Consider the following 20,246-nt stretch of genomic DNA (forward strand, 5'->3'; position numbering starts at 1 on the left):
TCGCAATATGTTAGAAATATTTTTCTTTCAAGATCTAATTTACGGTTGCTAGAGGCTGTAGTGCACAAACATGAAGCAAGATATCCTGAATTATAAAGGGTGGACACAGATAGCCGTGTAGTCAAAGAATCCCCTCTGAATCACTGGTTCTCAGCCTTATTTGCACAGCAACAGGTAACAATGAATATTTTTCCTTTTGCTACGTGGTCTCAAGGATTCTCAATCAGGTGCAATTTTTGCCATCCTAGTTTTAACTCCACCCTTAAAAAAAAATCCCCGTGAAAGAAATCATATTGGAATGTGAGTGAAAGCACATTTATGGGGTAATCTTCACTCAAGTTTGCTTCTAAAGCAAGTACACCAGTCCAAACTTTGGTACCTTCAACAATTACTGGTAGCAAATGATTTCTAAATAAAATTCACGATGTTTATAACAGCCTAAGTTAAGAATCAGTATGTGGAACATTTGAAATTATTTAATGAGTTACTGTGACATTTCTTTATACCTATTTTAGAAACACATGATTTAGAAACACACACACATTTTGTTTGTGCTTATATAGATGTACTTAATAGCTTCAGTTATTTATAATATATATGCACACATATGAATGTATGTATCTTCTGAATCAAAATGTAAAGGGTATTTCATACTGTGGGTTTTAGCAAAAAAATAAAGACAGTGGGATTTGTGATTCTCAGGATCCATTTTAATTTTAATATAGATTCTTTTGCTTGTGATATTTTTTTTAAAAAACAGCTTTATTGAGATATAATTCACATGCCATACAGTTTACTTGTTGTGTGTAGAATTTTGAGAATCCAAAAAAATAACCAAGTAGTGATTAATTAAAAATTAGCATTCATAGAAGGTATGGTCCAGTTGGAGTAATAGAATTTGAACAGTTGGAGAAAAATATGTGACCTCCTTAAAGCTTTCCTTTTATTTGAAATGATAATAATAATGCCTATGTTTATTGAACATTTATATGCTCAATCATTGTTCGTGATTGTTCTAAGTACTTTACTTTGCTCCTGCATTTATTCCACACAACAACTGAATGAGGAGATATTTTTGTTATCCCACTTAGCAGATAAGGAAATTGAAGTAGGGAAAGTTGCGGTAATTCGCCCATGGTCTCATAACATTGCTGAAGTTGGAAATTGACCCCAGCTGACCATTTAGCATCAAAGCCTCAAATTCCTAACCATTACACTAGGTGACATCCTGAAGAAAATGAGTTTCAAGATTTCCTTAATGCTCACCCCATATCACTTTTGCTCACTTTAGATTTACTCGCATATGGGGCAGAAGCAACTGTCTTCTAACAAGAGCAGCAGCTTGGGAGTTTGTAGGAAACTCAGGGCTTGACCACCACCCTGCCTCTGCCCCTCTGTGTCCCAGTTGCTGAACATCCTTGTCATGAAGACAGAGGTTACACTGCGCTGGCTGCTGTTGGAGAGAGCCTTCAGCCCTTTGATTCTGTGATTTCACTTTCCTTATAGATTCTATCAACCTACAGTGATAAAGTTTCAATTATAAATGAATATAGGGATTCTCTTGACTGAAAAGGACAAATGAGTGCTACAGAAGTCCGTTTCTTCTATAAAAGCTGTCTAATGGCTCTGATATTTGAGGAAAAATCACAAATCCTTCATTTTTTATAGGGACTAATAAATAATATGCAGTTAGGTTTAATTGAATTCTAGTGACTTCCTTTTAATTATTTTACATCAATAGAATCACAATGAGGTGAAGAGAACTACTTGGCTGTTTTTGTTATTATTTTTTTTTCCCCTGAGTTTTTTTGTGCTAATGTCACTTTTTCTCCTTTGTTTTAGATGCTGTCCTTTTTTCAGGGAATGTTTACTTTCTATCATCAGGGCCATGAACTTGCCAAAGACTTCAATCACTACAAAATGGAACTACAGATCAACATTCAGAATGTAAGGAAGTGAAAGCTTTCTGGTGTAAAAAGATGTTTGAGATGTGTATTTTTAATTTATTTGGTACATGAAAACCCGTAAACTAAGCCCAGGCTGATCTGTTGGTACTGGGAAACTGAGGCTACGTTGCCACCTTCTGGTCGATTCTGTGTAACAAACTGCTCTCTGGCGAGGTGAGGCTCGAGGAATTCTGCCACCTGGTGGCTCTTTTTTTTTTTTAAATGAATTTATTTCATGTAATTTATTTTTCTTCCCTTATTTTCAGAGAAGTCACTATGTATGTTTTTATAATCAGAATTTCCTATAATTTGCTTTATTTTTTGTTTATCCAGTTTTATTGAGATATAATTGACACAATACTATAAGTTTAAGGAGTACAGCATGAGGACTTGAGATATATATTGTGAAATGATTTCCACGGTAAGTTTAGTTAACATCCATCACCTCATATAGTTACAAAAATTTGTTTTCCTTGTGCTGAGAATTTTGAGGATGTATGCTCTTAGTAACTTTCTACATATACCATACAGCAGTGTTAACTGTAGCTTTGTGGCACAATTCTAAGAGTGAGCTTTGTTACGTAGCTCTAAATTCTCTATGTATGAAACGGACAAAAGAGACCTCTACTTTAGATTTAAGTCATTTCAAATATAAGGATCTAAATTTCTTCTCTGTTACCCGTGTATCTTATTTGATTTTTATTCCCAGATAGGCTTATAGTTCCAATGGAACTTAATTCCTGTGTTTTATGCATGTTTACCAATGTAGTGGTATTCACTGTTGCTATTGGTCTTTATTTTTTTCCTCGAAAATGTATGCTTTCTATTAGGTCTTGGATAAAGAGATTTAGGAGAACTTTATGTATTAAACAGTATAATGTATGTGATTTTGATCAGAAGGTGGTGGATGTTTTTCCTTTCAACACTTTAGTTGATTTTGGATGTGTCCTCATTGAATTCAGGTTATGTTCAGTTGGATGTGTCCTCATTGAATTCAGGTTATGTTCAGTATAGTTTCAGGCCTTGTTAGAAATACAGTAAGTTAGTTTTGGAACAAACTCCTAGCCCACACTGAGAGACATTCAAGTAGAAGGATGGGAATCTCTGTGTTGTTTGCTGCCTGACCTTCAATTTCTTATAATCTTAGAAATTGAGGATGAATGGTTTTTGTGTAGATTTTGAGTTCTTTTTTTTTTTTTTTTTGATATAGTTCCTATACTTGGGAATGTAGATAACGAAATCTCTTGTTTTTTTTTAATTCTTGTGTCCATTTTTATTTGTAGATAGTTTGAACATTCAGTTGGGTTAAATAACTAGAAGAGTAGACCCCCGATCCCCACTCTGCCCATCAGTGACTATAATGTAACAAAATTTAAATATGTGTCAAAGTGTGTGTGTGTAGATTAGTCCTAACTTAAAAATTGTCTCTGTAGGTTGTAGAATATTTAGTCTAATGATGCTGTGATTTTTCAGAATACTTTTGCAGGCAGCAGAACACAGTGTTGTAAAAAGAACATTACATAGTTAGTTTAGAAGATTAGATTATAATCCTGATTGTTTTCCTCCACTAACTGGCTGTATAACTTGTGGAAATTCACTTTTTCTGTCTGAACCTCCTTTGTCAAGTGCAGGGCTGGCCTGGATGAGAGAACCTTCAGGCAGAGCTGGATCTGTAAATTGTGGGGCCAGTGTAAAATGAGAAGGCAGTGCCCCTTAGTCGAAAATGAAGAATTTTGACACAGCGACAGCAGAGCATTAAATCAAGTGTGTGACCGTCTGAGCACAGGACCTGTATGACTGCACAGGCTACATGCCCGTGAAGTCAGCCCTGTCTCAAGATGTCCTCACATCTCCTGGGGGCTTCAATGAAACTGTCCCTACACAGCTTGTGTGTGGGTGGAAGTACACTTATCACACACCTCGGGGGGATGGGGTGTGTGGTTACCTTGCATACGCCACAGTCATTTCAGAGCGGTTAAAGGTTTAAATGTGAATGAGCAGTAGTCTGTCATGAAATATGATGAGCAAAATGAGCAATACTCTGTGATGAAATATAAAAAGCAAAACTTAAAGACAAGGTCTCATTTAAAAGGGTGCACAGAATCTCCTGGTTACTATATTAATACTAGCGCCCTAACACACACATTTGATAACAACAGTCATTTCCCATAGACAAGTGGGCAGAGAACAGTTTACTGAAAAAAACCTTTTCTTTGTCCTCTGGAACTTGAGTGGTGTCGGTGAGTTGCCCTGAATCCTTGACGTCTTCTCTCAGATTCCTCTCGTCTTTCTGTTCCCGCTGTTTCTGAGTCCATTCCTGCAGCTCTTCCAGGTAGAGGCTCTTCTTTCCACCTCTCCCTCAGTATTGAGAACACCTGACTAGGTGTTGCCTTTGCTCTTCATTTTTCCTTTTAGCTCATTCTTTTCCCTTGAGAAATAGCAGCACCTTTGAAACACATGCCACTCATTCTACCTCACCTACTCTCTCTCTCCTCATTGTTGCTGTAATTTACTCATTTCTTGGCCATTTGTTGCATTCCCTGATGATGTCAGCTTTTAGCATATTAAAGGGAAAATGCTGGCTATGGAGAACTGTATTACAAAAATCCCAGTTACGTGTTATTTTTTATGCTGTGTACGTTTATGTATTTAAGGAAACATACCCAAATGTTAAAAGCAAATCTTAGAATTAACTCTCTGTGCACTATAATGTTATAGATGATTTTGGTCAACTTTTAAGTATTTTACTGTAGTAAAAAAATAGCAAAATAATTTTATAATCAGAAAAAAGGTAAAAGTTATTTAAAAGTGAAAATGACCTATTTTTCCCCATCTAGTTTCACCTTTTCTCTTGTAAAAATGGTTAGACCTTTTTTTGGAAAGAGATTCAGTCTTCATCCCTTTTCCATAAGCTAGTGTAATAGAAGGAAAACAAAAAAGAGCAAGATGGCTTTTAGAAAATAGATTTTACACAAGAATGTAAATTGTATCAAAATTAAAGGATATTTAAAAAAATGAGTTTTAAACTTTCGGGATCTCTATCCCCAGAGGAATATGGGGAAAAGGAGACTAGAATAGAATTCTTCCTGGAAGGAAATGGAATATGAGCAATTTTGGGATTCATAAAGAATCACTAGAAGATACTAAGAGTGGTTAAGAAGAATTTAAGAATCTGTGCAAATATTTTTGTTACAGTGTTGGGAGAAAAGTGGAACACCAAAATGAAAAACTCCCTTTAAAAAACAAAAAAAGAGAGTGATTGGAAGTGATTGTGTCAAAATATGGGCCTGGTTATTTCACGGGGGTGAGGTGGGGTGGGGTGGTTTATGGCCACTTTTTAGCTTGTTTATGCTTTTTCTTTTGGCCCCCAAACAGACTATTAGTGCCCTAACCTTTTTCCCGTTTATAATGCTATGGGTTGGTTTTTATAATCTGAAAAAAAGTTTTAAAGTGTACTTTGCCTTCTAATCAGATTTAAAATAATTGTCAGTTTTACATTGAAGATTATCTTGTATCCTCTGTTAGAGAATAATTGTTAGGACTTTTCAGTGACTTAATTGTAATACTAATAATACCACCTGAATTAATTTTGTTACCATGTGCTGGGTGTTACCTGTGTGCTTTATTTGGATTATACACTTGGTCTTCATAACAGTCCCAAGATGTAGGTTTTTTTATTCCTATTTTACAGATGAGGAAAATGAGGAAGAATAACTTCCTGAAGTCATGATGCTCTAGGGTCAGGGCCAGCATTGGAACTTGGGCGGACTCGCTCCAGGGCCCAAGGTGGTTAGTTTCAGATTTAGTGGTGGCGTAGAAATGGATCACTGATGATGTGTCTGGGGCCAGTAAATACAGGAGTTGTGGAACATCCTGGTATGTCCATCTGTTTCCCTGGACCTTAACAACTTGTGGGTAGCATGGTAGTCCCTTAATTGTAAGGACTCAGATTCAGGCACTGATGGTGAACCTCAGCTCACCTCCATCTCTCACAAGTTCTGACTTGACTTTCCCTTGCCCCCATGGGAGGTGTTTTAAGGTGTTTAGACTTGATCACCTATTCACTTGGGATCTCCTATGCACCATTCCTTATTCTGACGCCTCTCTATGCATAGGGCACTTGATGGTATGGTATGGGGATTGCAGTGAGTGAGGGGTGTGTGTGTGACCCTCCCCTGCCCCTTGTTCTGTTCTATTATTTTGGAAGATAATTAAAGCAGGGCTGCATGGGGCCCACCCCTGATGTTTTACAGCTGTTTCATGAAACCCTCTTCATATTTGTAGTTACGCTCGCCTGTTTTTTGTTCCCTGATGAGGTCATGGGGCCAGAATGAGAAAACTTAAATGAAAAATGGCAATCCGTACTTGGAGTCAGCCTTGCCTTCTGCCTTTAAAGCTTTATTTCTGGGTAAAACTTGATGAATAGCTCCTTGTCCCTTTCCTCTTCCTTTTCCCTTTAATATGAGTGAACATGTGCTAAACCTGACCCACTAGTTTTCCAAGATATTCAAAGGTGTCTGAATTCCAGCTTAGTTCCCAAATTGAGTCCTCCTCCCACAAATAAGTGATATTTAATTTATGAAGCTTAATTTAAGAATGATTTGTTTGGAAATTTGTTTATTTACCAAAGCATGTACGGAAAGGAAAGGAAATAATACAGCAATGGTGTTTTATTGCCATTGGGTAGTGCTCGGCTGTCTCATCAGTTATGGTGAAGAATAAAGCACCATAAAATGCTTTCAGTAGTGCCACCCACAGTGTAAACACTCTAATATTACCTATTTTAATGTTTACAGTCTAACCGTATTACCAATTCAATGATATCTTTGTATATATCTGGAGTTTATAATTAGAGATTGCTAGGTTCTAGCCATTTTTACCCCCATTCCTATTTGCCTAAAATGATGAACATCTTCCCTTCCCAGTGCAGAGTCATAAGCATCTGAGGAAGCAGGGCAGTGAGGGCGAGGGGCGCTGCAGGGAGGGGTCTGCAGCAGGGAAAGCCGGGTGATGGTGGGAGGGTACAGAGGCAGCATGCAGAAGAGGTGGCTGGAAGATTTGGGAGATTGGTTACATTGAGCAGCTGTGTTAATTGAGCAAATAAGTAAATGTATTGAGCATCATGGGAGCCAGGCTTCTTAGTGTCTGAAAAGAAATTTACAGAATTGGAAAGGGGTAGGCTTGAAAGAAACCTGAAGTATTGGGTTGAACTTAGATTTATTGGTATGAACTTAATGGGTTTTGAAATACATAGCTAGATGTAGGAGTCGTGATGTGTATGTCTGTATAAATACATATGTATGTGTATATACGTATACCTGTATTTCCTCAGTCTGTCAGCCAAGAAGCCCTGGGAGCAATGACACTCCCTTAGCTGTGGGCACGCTGTGCCCAGATCTTGGTTTCTAAATACTACCCTTCACTAAAAGAAGTAAGGGTTCCTTTGGGGAAATGGCTGATTCTAGGACTAGGACAGGGAAAGTGTAAGATGAACCTGGGATAGGTAAAAAGTAAGGCATTACTCAGAGAATTAAGGGGGCATATCTGAAGACAGGGGAGCCAGCTAGAAGGGGCTCCTGCTGGTAAAATCTAGGACAATTTGAGCATTAACATAAATAATGAGGGGCAAGCTCCGTGGCTGAGTGGTTAAGTTCACACGCTCTGTTCCCGCGGCCCAGGGTTCGGATCCTGGGCGCGGACATGGCACTGCTCGTCAGGCCACGTTGAGGCGGCATCCCACATCTCACAACTAGAAGGACCTGCGACTGAGATATATAACTGTATACAGGGGAGGTTTGGGGAGATAAAGCAGAAAAAAAAAAAAGATTGGCAACAGTTGTTAGCCCAGGTGCCAATCTTAAAAAAAACAAAAAAACCCCATAAATAATGAGAGTATTGGATGCAACTCATCAGGTAAATAGGAATGTATATGTGTGTTCTCACGTGTGTATGCTGGCATCTATACATATATGGCAGGCATATATGTGTATATATGTATTTTTTGTTGTTGTTGGTGGTGCCTTCAAGTCAATTCCAATTCCTTGTGACCCTTTGTACAGCAAAGCAGAACCCTGCCCAGTCTTGTTGCACCATCCTCTTGTCCGTGGCACTCTATCAGACAGTGCTCCCCTGCTGCTCATAGGGTTTTCCTGGCCAATTTTTTCAGAAGTGGGTGGCCAGGTCCTTCTTCCTAGTGTTAGCCTGGAAACTGCTGAAACCCGCCCACGATGGGTGAGCCTACTGGTATTTGAAATACCGGTGGCATAGCTGTCAGCATCACAGCAACATGCAGCCACCCAGTATGACAGCCGACAGATGGGAGGTGTGGTTCCCTGACTGGAAATGAACCTGGGCCCTGGCAGTGAGAGCGCTGAATCTTAACCACTAGACCACCAGGACGGGCTGTATATGAGCAAGTTTATAAATATTACACACACATACACACACACGAAGAAAAAAGTGAGGGTTGGAAAGAATCTCAGCAAAGTGACAAAGGAGGAGAATAAAATCAGGTATAATCAGTATTAAGATGGGACAAGAAACCCTGGAGACATGAGAAATGGGAAGGCAAGAGGGAGCTGGACATCGACAAATGAGTTCTCCCCTCTTTGCAGCCCTGCATTTTCTTCTAGTATATAAACAGATTTTTTAGAAAACTCTCAGCTTGTGTTTAAAATAAGTCCTTGCAGATAAATTTTCCTCTTTGCAATCTACATTTATCAGACTCTCTATCTCCCAAAAAAAAAAAAAAAAAGTGCCGTTCTACCATTTTTCTGCTCTTAGGACCCTTGCTAACCCCTTTCCTTATAGGGAGGAGAGAGGAGAAATTTCAATAATAATTTTTCATCTCAGCTCCTCCGCAGTTTCACATCAGCAGTTTTTTGGTATTAATACAATTATTTCTGAGTGTGGATGAAAGAAATGTCCAGAAACTTCTGGTGCTGACTCATCACAGTGACTTGGTAATTTTGTTACTTCCCCTTGCGTGTAGGTGTTCAGTGTAGCTGTTTGACAGAGATATTGGCATGCCAAGTCTCCTGGGTTTCAGAAATGTGATTTGTCTCTTCCCATATCAAAGACATTATTTGTAGGTGAGATTTTTCCCTCCCTCCCTTCTTCTGGGAAGAAATGTCATTTGCAAGTGCGGTTGCCATGACCTGGAAAAAACGACACTTGTATTTATTACTTTGCAAAGAAGAGCTAAGTTTTTCAGATTCTGAGTACTTAGACATATTGCTAGCATAATAGTAATAACAAGTCAGATTGATTGTTGGCAAAGGAAAGACTTCCCAGACAGGTATCTTATGAGCTTTTTTTAAAAAAAAAATCTAAGGTTTAGTAATATTGTGAGACATAGGGGCAGGAATTCTTATGTTGAATAATAGAATTATTCTGGGTGTTAGCAAGCTTCAAAGTAAAGAACCTTGGGGCCAGCCCCGTGGCTGAGTGGTTAAGTTTGCGTGCTTCGCTTCGGTGGCCCAGGGTTTCTCTGGTTTGAATCCTGGGCGCCGACATGGCACCACTCATCAAGCCATGCTGAGGTGGCGTCCCATGTGCCACAGCTAGAAGGACCCACAACTGAAAATACACAGCTGTGTGCTGGGGGGCTTTGGGGAGAAAAAGAAAAAAAAAAAAAGTAAATAACCTCTAGTTACCTTGACTTAAACCCCTCTATTAGCTATTTTACCACTAATTTGTGTCTTTGAACAATAATCTTAACAAAATCTTAGAGACACATTGGAAAGGATAGGTATATTTTGAAAAATTTATAGAAAAATCCTACAAATTTAATTATAGTTAACCACTGTCTTAAAAATCAGAGACTAAAAAAAAAAAAGGAAAACTCACTGAGAATTTATATGTGTTTTTTAATCTATTTCAGACACGAAATCGTTTTGAAGGAACAAGGTCAGAAGTGGAAGAGCTTATGAACAAAATCAGACAGAATCCCAAGGACCACAAACGAGCAAGTCAGTTCACAGCAGAAGGCTACCTGTATGTACAGGAAAAAAGTAAGAGGCCCTCCGACAGTGACAAATGACTAATTAAAAATTTTTTAAAAACCTCTTATTGTGGGGGCTGGCCCCGTGGCCGAGTGGTTGAGTTGGTGCGTTCCGCCGCAGGAGACCCAGTGTTTTGTTGGTTCACATCCTGGGCGCAGACATGGCACTGCTCATCGAACCACGCTGAGACAGCGTCCCACATGCCACAACTAGAAGGACCCACAACGAAGGATATACAACTATGTACTGGGGGGCTTTGGGGAGAAAAAGGAAAAAAAAACCCTCTTATTGTAATTACTCCGGTATTTTTGGAATAATTATTCCTACTGGTTTCTTTGTCTCCTTCTACCCTAGAAAGTGTAATTTGCATTTTTGGGGAAAACAACTTCCTGCTTTAGGGAGGGGATGGTGAGATTAGAACTGTGCGAGCACCCAGCTTTCTAGCTGCACCCCCGACTTCTGTACCACGTTTTGCTAAAACTTCCTTGTGAGGGAACCCGAACTTGGTATAAGGGGTGTAAGACTGAAAGTGATGTGCAGTATTATCTTTTTCCTCCTTTCCCTTCACCCCCATCGTTATCACCAACAAACACACACACACATTCGTATACATAGGCACCTCCCCCCCCACCCCCCCGCAACCCTACGCCTCCATGGTGAAGAGAGACATTTCTTTTCTTCCTTCATATCATTTCTTCCCACACCACTCTGAGATAGTTACTTCTTACTAAAATTATCAGATTGATTGCAGATGACTATAGAAAATATTCCTAGATGGCATCCTGACTTACCTCACAGTTTTTAGTGTTGTTGCTATCTTAGTGAATATGTGGTGCATAGAGTGTCCTTATTTTGAAATCAAGGCACTCAAAAACTCTTTCAAACTTTTGACAGTTTGGTTTTATTTTAATGGTTAAGCTCTTAAAGTTGACTACTTCAACTGTAGAACTTGATTGCTGGTTAGTAGAGAAGAGGAGAATGTGAAAATGTTTCCGTATTTACTATTTTCCTCCCTTCCCACCCTCGACCGTCGTCAGGGTGCTTTACAGAGTCCGTTTCACTTGTTAAGTGTGGCTGATTTACAGGACTTTCACACTGACCAATTTAGTAGCAGAGAATACTCATGGAACAGCTGTGTGAATGGATGTGTCCTTTGAATGGAAGTTCATGTTATATGCAGTCAGCAGAATAGTTTTCTTTTTCTGTTTGTCCTTATTTGATCTGGGTTATCATGTCTCGTGAAGAACAGTTACATGGCATGGCAGAACTCTGAATTTATCTGATGCTTTATCTTCTTAAATCTCAGTTTGTTTATTGAATTTGAAAGAACTAAACCCAAATATAGGGTAAAGACATAAGAAGGATAGAATTTTTGTATTATGTGCCCAAGTGAAAATCAGAGGAAACTTTAATTTTTAGAAAATCATAGGAAACTTTAATTTTTAGATTCATAACTCTTGCTTATCTTACTGGCTTTGAGAGGAATTGGGCTGAAACTAGATGCAAAAAACAACAGAAACAATAGCAAAATTCTTGTTAACTGTGTCCTGGGCACTGTGCTAAGCTCTTCAACAACTTATCTCATTTAATCCGTTAAAAAACCTTAGAAAGGGTAAGGTACTATTGTTACCCCGTTTACAATGAGAAAATGGAAGCACTGAGAGGTAAATAACGTTCCCTAGTTCATACAACTCCTAAGTGCTGGAATTGTCAGTCTCACACTGGAGTCCTTGTTGCACCCTCTCCTGCAGTGTTGCCTGGAGCTTGGAGGGATGTGGAAAAGCATCATTAGCCTGTATGCTCAGAGCTGATTGAGTAGTAGGCTCAGGTGGGTGTCAGGAGGGAGTGGTAGCTTAACTAGTGGGAAGACCTTGATATTTGGGGCCAGCGACTGTGAGAGGTTTGGCTTTGCTATTTCTCAGGCATTTGTTCTAAGCTTAAGTTTTCTCAGGTTAAAAAGGCAATAATATACCACCCCCTTCTTGAGGTTTTTTTTCTTAGTATTGAATGAAATACCTATGCAATATTTTTGTGAACCATAGAACATGGTGCAAATGCTAGTTATTGAGTGCACATTCACCAGTGGCTCCTGGATCTGATCTTTGGACGAATGAAGATCTGAGATGAGACTTACTGTGGTCCAGTAACTCCTCAATCCACCCCCCAACCACCCCCCCAAGATAATGTAATTACCTTTTCTTAAAGCTAAATGCATTCCTTTTTAAATTTTTATTTATTTATGTATTTTCAGATGTACATCATAGTATGTTTCTAATTCTGTGTAGATTACATCATGTTCACCACCCAAAAACTAATTATAGTCCATCCCCTCACATGTGAGGTTAATCACCCCTTTTGCCCTCCCCCCTCCCCCCTTCCCCTATGGTAACCTCCAATTCAGTCTCCAATGTTAAGTGTTTGTCATTGTTTTCATCTTCTACTGATGAGTGAGATCATATGGTATTTGACTTTCTCCCTCTGACTTATTTCAGTCAGCATAATACCCTCAAGGTCCATCCATGTTGTCACAAATGGCTGGATTTCATCATTTCTTATGGCCGAGTAGTAGTCCATCGTGTATAAATACCACGTCTTCCGTATCCATTCATCTCGTGATGGACACCTAGGTTGCTTCCAAGTCTTGGCTATTGTGTATAATGCTGCAGTGAACATAGGGGTGCAAGTATCTTTATGCCTTTGTGTTTTCAAGTTCTTTGGATAAATACCCAGCAGTGGGATGGCTGGATCAAATGGTGGATCTATTCTTAATTTTCTGAGGATACTCCCTACTGCTTTCCATAGTGGCTGCACCAGTTTGTACTCCCACTAGCAGTGAACAAGGGTTCCCTTCTCTCCGCATCCTCTCCAGTAAATGCATTCCTTTTAAATCTGTCCTTTTTTCCCTCCTAAGTTTGTCCTTCTTGAGTCTTAGGTATAGATGCTTAATTTGTTTGTTTTTAGGTGAAATGATGGTGGTAATGGATGTAAATTGCTGGGTTTTTAAAACGTCTTTACTTGGTAAAAGAATAAATTGTCAGCCTCTGTTGGGCTTAACGTTTGTTTTGTTGTGGTTGGACTTTTACTGGCGCTTGAAATTCTAGATGCTAGGTACCCCTGACATTGACCATTGTCTTTTAAGAGCTCTCATGGTGGTAATACTGACTTAGGAAGAGGTAAGAAGTAGTTCTGAGAATGTTCTGGTGCATGTGTGGCCAGCTCACCCCTATCTTCTTCATGCTTCACTCTAAAGCTTAGCTTTACCGTCGTTGGTAAGGGCAGCTGCTCACCAAGGTGCTATAGTGGACTTAAAGCGCCAGATGGATTTCTAGACTAGCTGTTTTTTTTAAGCACTGTGATTCTAGTGGTCTGTCTTTTTGAGAGACCAAAAGGGAATCCAAAACCATCATATGTATTGTATGGAATTCTGGAAACCCTCGTGAGCTCTTAATGTCTAGAAGCAAACAAAAAATATAGCTTATAATTAAGAGCTGTTTGGGTAGGAGATATAACAGGCTAGCAAACTATTTTAAAAGTTGGTCTTTAAATCACTTCTGTGTTTCTGAAACTATTAGGAACTTTTCTTCAATTATCTCTTTGAGCCTTATTATTCCCCCTTGTTTTTCCCTTTGCTTAGAACCAGCAAGTGTTGCTGATTTGTTTCCTTGAGCTGTATTAGTTGCTGCTTTTATTGGGATTTCCTCTTTAGTAATATGTTTGGAATTCTGCGTATCTGCTTATTTGTGAGGAAAAATAGAAAGTTCTATTTCACGTTGCAGGGCCTGCTCCATTTGGGTCTAGTTGGGTCAAACACTACTGCATGTATCGGAAAGCAGCCAAGAAGTTCAACATCATCCCATTTGAGCACAGATCTGGGGGAAAACTTGTAAGTATTTGATTTTATACTCTGTATTCTGTATGAGTGGTCTTTCAGAGTGTCATTTTAATGGTTTTCATATTCGCTAATGATAAATACATTTTATTTTCTGTTTAGGATAAAGATCTTTGTTTTCTTTTGGTTCTAAATAGGCTAGAAAACAACAGTTCTTGTGCTTTTTGAATTGTATGCATGGGTTTTTATGGTCAGATTTTTTTTTTTTTTAGAGGAGTAGAGTCCTTTTATGGCACTGTTATTAGAAGATTAAATTAACACCTACAGTGAGCTTTCATGATTCAGTGGTCTGTTAGGTCCATATTTACACGGGAGAGCTGATGTGCACACATGTATTCACACCCTGAAAACAGTATAGAGTGATGATCTATAATGAATTTTATGGTTTTTCACTTAGACTGTCAAAGTTCTCACTTAAATATGCCCCATTTAGTTTACCCTTCCTATAGAAATAAACAGCAAAACAATGCATGATAGCAAGAAAAGAGCAACAGCCCACAGGAGTTGGCTGTAGGAAGGGTGATCTTACAGGTATTCTAAAGAGCAGCTGCAGCTCATAGAGATAATCAGTAGTCTGGAGACAAAGCTCTTTCCATCAATATTGCATAGAATTGGAAAGATGTTTTAAGAAAGAAGGTTAATTCATTGCTTTCTGGATAGATGGGCATGATTTTGCTCATGTGAATATGGGATTAACCCAAGTTCATTTCTATTTACATATCTTTTGCATCTCCTGAGAAATATTTAATGCAGCTTGTAATACAAACACACTTTTTAATAATGAAATAGACGTGGAAGATCAGGACCGTGGAGAAGAGGAGGAAGTGAGGGTGTCACTTTTGAAGGCTGATGAGATTAAGATTGAGCTTGAGGTTTGAATCTGGATATCCTGTCAGAGCTAACTCAAGTCATGAGACAAGTCCACTTAATGATTCTTTCTGTTTTAGCCACCTTTAGAATATAATGAATGTGATATTTTGGATATTTATATATTTAATGTTTGCTCAATATTATCTGGAGATCCTCATATTCCAGAAAATGTTAAAACATTCCCCAAGTGTGCACTCAGACTTCTTACAGTTCTTTACTGATGACTGTGTTCCTGCATTCTACCTCTCTGTCTTCCACCTCTTTTTATGCTCTTCGAGAGGATGGTTTAGTGAGGTAAAATGGTACCATATTAAAAAAAGAAAATTAAGTAAATTCAGGGTGATTCATTTAGGAAACAGAAAAACCACGTAGATTGAGTGGTTTGGATCACAATAGCTGATCTAAGGCCCTCGGTGTACTTTCAGGTAGATTCACATGGAATTGAAATTTTTATATGGTATAATGTAATGTGATATAAAACCAAATTATTCTTTTTAAAAGCGTACAATAAGAGGGTGACATATTCTAGCATGTGGAAACTCTATTGGTAATCCACCTTTTAAAATTAGCACTCATGAGGTCTGGTTTAATGTTACTGTAATCAAAGCAGGATCTAGAAAACCATAAGAAAAGGAGAATGACAAAAATGGTTAAGGTTTTAATAGTGTTTTTAAGTAAACTAGTTCAAAAGAGAATAGGATAAAGAGACTTAAAACTTTGAACTTTGCCCCCCCTCCCCCAAATATAGGGTGCTTCAGGGTATATATGTTTATACTGTAGTTTTTGAGAATATTTAAAATGATTATTTGTAGGGGGATGGAGAGGTGTTCTATTTGAAAGAATGTACCAAAAGGCATACTGACTCCATCGACAGAAGGTTTTGTTTTGATGTTGAAGCCGCTGACCGGTAAGTTACTGGAATTATTGGACTTAAATGATTTTTTAAAAAAACAGGTTAATTGCAACTGAGATTTCCATGGCTTAAAAGAATGTTATCTTGTTACATTTCCAGGCAATGTATTCATTGTGAGCTGTTTAGCCTCAGTCACTGTGTTTAGCTGTGGAGTGATAGCTTAATCTTGGCCGAAGTTTGGAGTCATTCTAACCAGTGTTGTCACTTAAAAAATAACCATGGAGTATTTCATTGTTGATCCAAACCTCATTTGTGGCACTAAAAGAATAATGAGTGAAAGTAAGGAAGTGGGTGACAAAGCTAAACAGAGGTGGCGATGGCTGTTAATACAGAGCAATATTCATTTTTCACTGTGGGAATTTTCAATGTATACGCTCTGTTTGTGATGGAAGGTCATAGGCAAACTCTGTTTATTCAAAGACTATTTTTTTTCTTGGTATATGACTTTGAGTTATTGAGTTATAAAAGAATCTTTGCCAGAGAGGAGGAAGTGGAAAAAAAAAAAAAAAGAAGAAAGTCCGTCTGACAGTATTTGTCAGACTTGTCTGGCATTTATTTCTATGTCCTCCTGTAGCACTAAGGAAAATCATGGTACTCATTGAACATTTCTTTTGTAATGGCTGTCAGTACGGTGGTTCCTTGCCAGCCATGGTTTTGGCAACAATGGTATTTAGATAATGTTGTCTCATATTTGTATAATAAAAGTTTGCAGTATGAGATTTTTTTGCACAAAAGTTCATTTCAGGTCAGGACTCAAGAATACAAAAATAATGAATGCTTCCTCTTCCCTCAGATGATATAACTGAGTCTATGGGGTTAGTGCAGAGAGAGAAGATCTGTGTTCTACTTTCTAGTAAGTGGATTGAAGATGAGGTACATGAAAATGTGCTCTTAAGCACCATGATAAAGGACAGATGGTTTAATAAGCGTTTTGCCAAGACTGGAAAAAAATGAAAGGGAATGTCATTGTGAAAGAGGTTAAATTTCAAGCCAGTAAATGCTGGTTCAAAAACTTTAAGAAGGGGTTCAGGCTGTGTAATAAACTTGAGCATACATACGTGTGCTTACGTCCATGGTTAGCATTTGTTGAATGCTTTCTCAGACAGTGTTCTGATTTCTACTATGCTTTATCTCATTTAATCCTCACCACAGCTCTATCAGCTAGATATGACCCTTCCCATTTTATGGTGGGAAAGTGGGGCATAGAGAGCTTAAGTGATTCTCCCAAGGTCGTGTAGCTAGTCAGTGGAAGGGCTGAGATTTGAACTCCCGCGTTCTACGTCTGGAGCCCAAGCTCTTAACCACTATGCTAAGGGCCTCAGAGTATTACCATGTAATTGTTTTGTTTCCTAAATAATTGACAAAAGTGAATCAGCAGAGATGTCTACTAGAAAATGTGTTAAATGAGGTTAATCCCTAGTACTTTCGTATATTGTTCTAATACAATTTGTATTATTTTTGCCTAAACCCATATTTTCCCTAAGACCTTGATCATGCTGAATGCTCATCAGCCATGATCCTTAATGATGGTGTAACCTCTTCCTACTCCTCACAAAGATTCATGAGGGATTACCATGGAGTTACTTTTATCTATAAAGGACAGTACCTTGTAAGGAGACTCTTGGAACTGGGGAAGACCTTAGAGGTGATCTATTCTAGTGGTTTTCAAACTGCTTTATAGGGAGACCTTCTTTTCAAATGAAATGTTATGCATGTATCAAAGAGAATAAAAGTTTTCTTACTAAAATAGGGTAGGAGGTTGGATCTCCACCCTTTCAGCCTGCTTCTTCTTGGAGAAATCTCTCATTTACTTCTATTGACACCCAGAGCTTCTTTCTAGGAATCAGAGTAGGGGGACCCCTAACCCAGTCTAGATGGTTAAAGAAAGGCATACAGAGGATCTGACCTCTAAATGGATAACTGAAGGATTATTTGGAGTCGGTTGGGATTGAGACTCATATTCCAGACAGAGTGGATAGTATGTGTGAAGGTCTGGAGACAAGAGAGGATGTGACCCGTTTGAGGTCCCTGGGGACCGTCAGTATCACTGGAGCAGAGAGCCAGGAAGAGTGGAGAGGAGGCTTGAGATAAGGCCAAGGGCCTGACCTTAAGATTTTTGAGCTTAGTTCATTAAATGGCAAGGCAGTGAGTGGCATAAATACACTTTTCAGAGCTCACTCTGGCAGAGTAGAGAAAGGTTTGGAGATGGCAACAGTAGGTGAAAGGGCCATGAGTTGGTGTGTAGGCACTAGGAATGGAGGCTGGGGGCTCCGTTTAAGGGAGATTTTTATATACAAATTTAGAGATAAATTGGATGTTGGAATATAAGGTAAAGGAGGGGAAGATTTCTGGCTTGAGCAACTAGATGGTGCCATTTACTAAGATGGAAAACCAAGCAGGAATAAGGATGGAGGAAGATGATGAATTCAGTTTTGCTCATATTGAGTTGGACTGCTGTGGATCATTCAGTAAGAAACCCAGTAGGATATTGGGTCTAGCTTCAGCAGCGTTTGACTTGGTACTTACCTTCTAACTCCCACACCTCTCCCATCCTTTGACTTCCATGACAGTGAGTCATGCTGATTCTCCCCAAATTTCTTGGATCTCTCTGATTGCCTTTTCTTATCTTTCTATACCTGTCCATTCACAAGCTTTCACCCTCAAAGTGTATCTCTCTACAGTCTATATTTTTCTTACTTTTTTCTGTGTTTTGAATTGCTTTTAGAATCTTTAGCTCCTCGTGTGGTATATCTTCAAACCTTAATATAATTCTTGGTAATTTCAATATCACTTCGGATGATCCTTTTAGCTCTTTGCTTCTTGACTCCTTGGAATCCTCTCCTTCAGTCATCTTGTTCTTTACCCTACCTCAGCCATTCCCTCTCATGATCATTCCTTAGATCTTGTCCTTACAAGGGCCTGCAACCCCCACTGCGATCTCAACTGCAAGACTTTCTCTTTGTGACACCACCTCTATCCTTCGCTGCTTACTCTTTTCTCGTAAGTATCCTTAGATTCCCCATGAAGGACCATAATCACTTGATCCTGATGTTCCTCAGCCCCTGCACACCCTCACTTTTTTCCTTACCTAGTTTAAATTTCATAGTCACTCTTTTAAATACATTCAACTCCATTGCCTTTCTTTTCCTTTATTTTACTTATTTTCACAACCCCAACTTAAGATTTAACTGGGCCTTTTCTGTTCTTAGAGAGACGTATTCAACCATGTTCACTAAGATCACTTCAAATTCATGACTGCTAGCCTCAAATAGGCCATTAATTCTAACCACTAATTGTATTATGTTTTCTTAGTTCCTTTATTCTTTTCATTGATGAATATTTCATACTTTCCTCTCTCTCTAAGCCTCTGGTACTTCCTCCCTTTCCTGATGATTTTGCTGATGATTTGTCCTATTTTGTTGCGAAAAACAAGCAATTAGAAGAGATCTTCCATTGCCTTATATACTCACTCCATCATCAGTGCGCAGATACCCTGCCTTTCTTCCATCACTGTGTGAGCTGTTTGTGTTCCTAACTGAGGCCAATCTCTCTGTTTAGTTGTCTCCATTCTCTCTTCCCATCCTCTCTCTCCTCCAGGATATCACTCAAGCAATTCTTCCTTTTCTTTTTTGTTAACATTGGTTTTCCCCTTTCCACTGATTATTCCCATCAGCATAGAAAATATTCTTATTTCATCCATGTAAAAAAATATCACCACAATCACGAATGAGAAAACCCTATTGTCACCCATCTGCTTTCTGGTCTACTGCCCGTTTCTCTCCTCTCATAAACAGCAAGAATTCTTCAAAAAGCTATTATTTAGGGCCTAAAATTTCCTTTTTCCTATATTTTTTGGAGCCCTCTCCAATCAGGCGTTTGCCTCCACCTCTCCACTGCTGTTGTTTTGTTAAGAGCATCGTGGTTTCCTGCTCTGTCCAGTGGTCACTTCTCAGGCCTCTTGTTCTTTCTTGGCAGCAGCATCTGACATAGCCAGTCACTCTCTCTTCCATGATACACTTGCTTCCCTTGGCCCAAGGACATAACCCCTGCCTGTTTTTTCTCTCACCTCGTTGGCTTTTCATTGTTTAGACTTTTTTGCCAGTTCTTTGCCAAGACCTCTTGAGGTTGGAGTTGTCTGGGGCTCAGTCCTTAGATTTCTTCTCCCCTAACCCTAACCCTTATGATCTTGACCAGCCTCATGACTTTAAGTGTCTTTCATATTCTGGTAACTCCAAAACTGATTGTCTCTACCTGGATCTCTTCCATATATTTTTTTCAAAAGTAATACATACTTACTGTAAGACTTTTTCTAAAGCTTTTTGGTTAACTTGAAAATAACTTTATTTGTGTATGTGTCTCCTTGAGTCTTTAGGATCACTTTGCTTCTCAGTTGAGTTACAGACTCCTGTTGCCTCTGGTTTATTTCCTCATTTCTAAACAGGGAAATGTTTACTCAGGTTTGATGTTACCAATGGATAGTTCTTGTGGGGGCCCTTGAGTTCCTGCCACCCCTCACTGTCAGTGTGTTGCTGTTGGTCTCCCACTTTTGGAGCAAAATCTGGAGGAGGGTGGTGAGTGTGCTTTGAGGTCTCTACCCTAATTCTGGAGTTTTGAGGGTATCATTG

The 20,246-nt window shown here is 38.9% G+C and overlaps 1 protein-coding gene across 7 annotated transcripts in view; it reads left to right on the plus strand.

Moving 5' to 3' along the window:
* The window catches only part of ARHGAP10 (Rho GTPase activating protein 10), a 294,014-nt gene that overhangs the window by 118,072 nt on the left and 155,696 nt on the right, over positions 1-20,246 (plus strand). For all 7 annotated transcript variants that reach the window (XM_070504870.1, XM_014838145.3, XM_014838148.3 and 4 more), the window contains 4 exons: positions 1,843-1,947; positions 9,829-9,958; positions 13,726-13,832; positions 15,521-15,615. In XM_070504870.1, the coding sequence (XP_070360971.1) occupies positions 1,843-1,947; positions 9,829-9,958; positions 13,726-13,832; positions 15,521-15,615 (437 nt within the window). The remainder of the gene's footprint in view (positions 1-1,842; positions 1,948-9,828; positions 9,959-13,725; positions 13,833-15,520; positions 15,616-20,246) is intronic.

This window comes from Equus asinus, chromosome 3, assembly GCF_041296235.1.
Source record: "Equus asinus isolate D_3611 breed Donkey chromosome 3, EquAss-T2T_v2, whole genome shotgun sequence".
Lineage (NCBI taxonomy): Eukaryota > Metazoa > Chordata > Mammalia > Perissodactyla > Equidae > Equus > Equus asinus.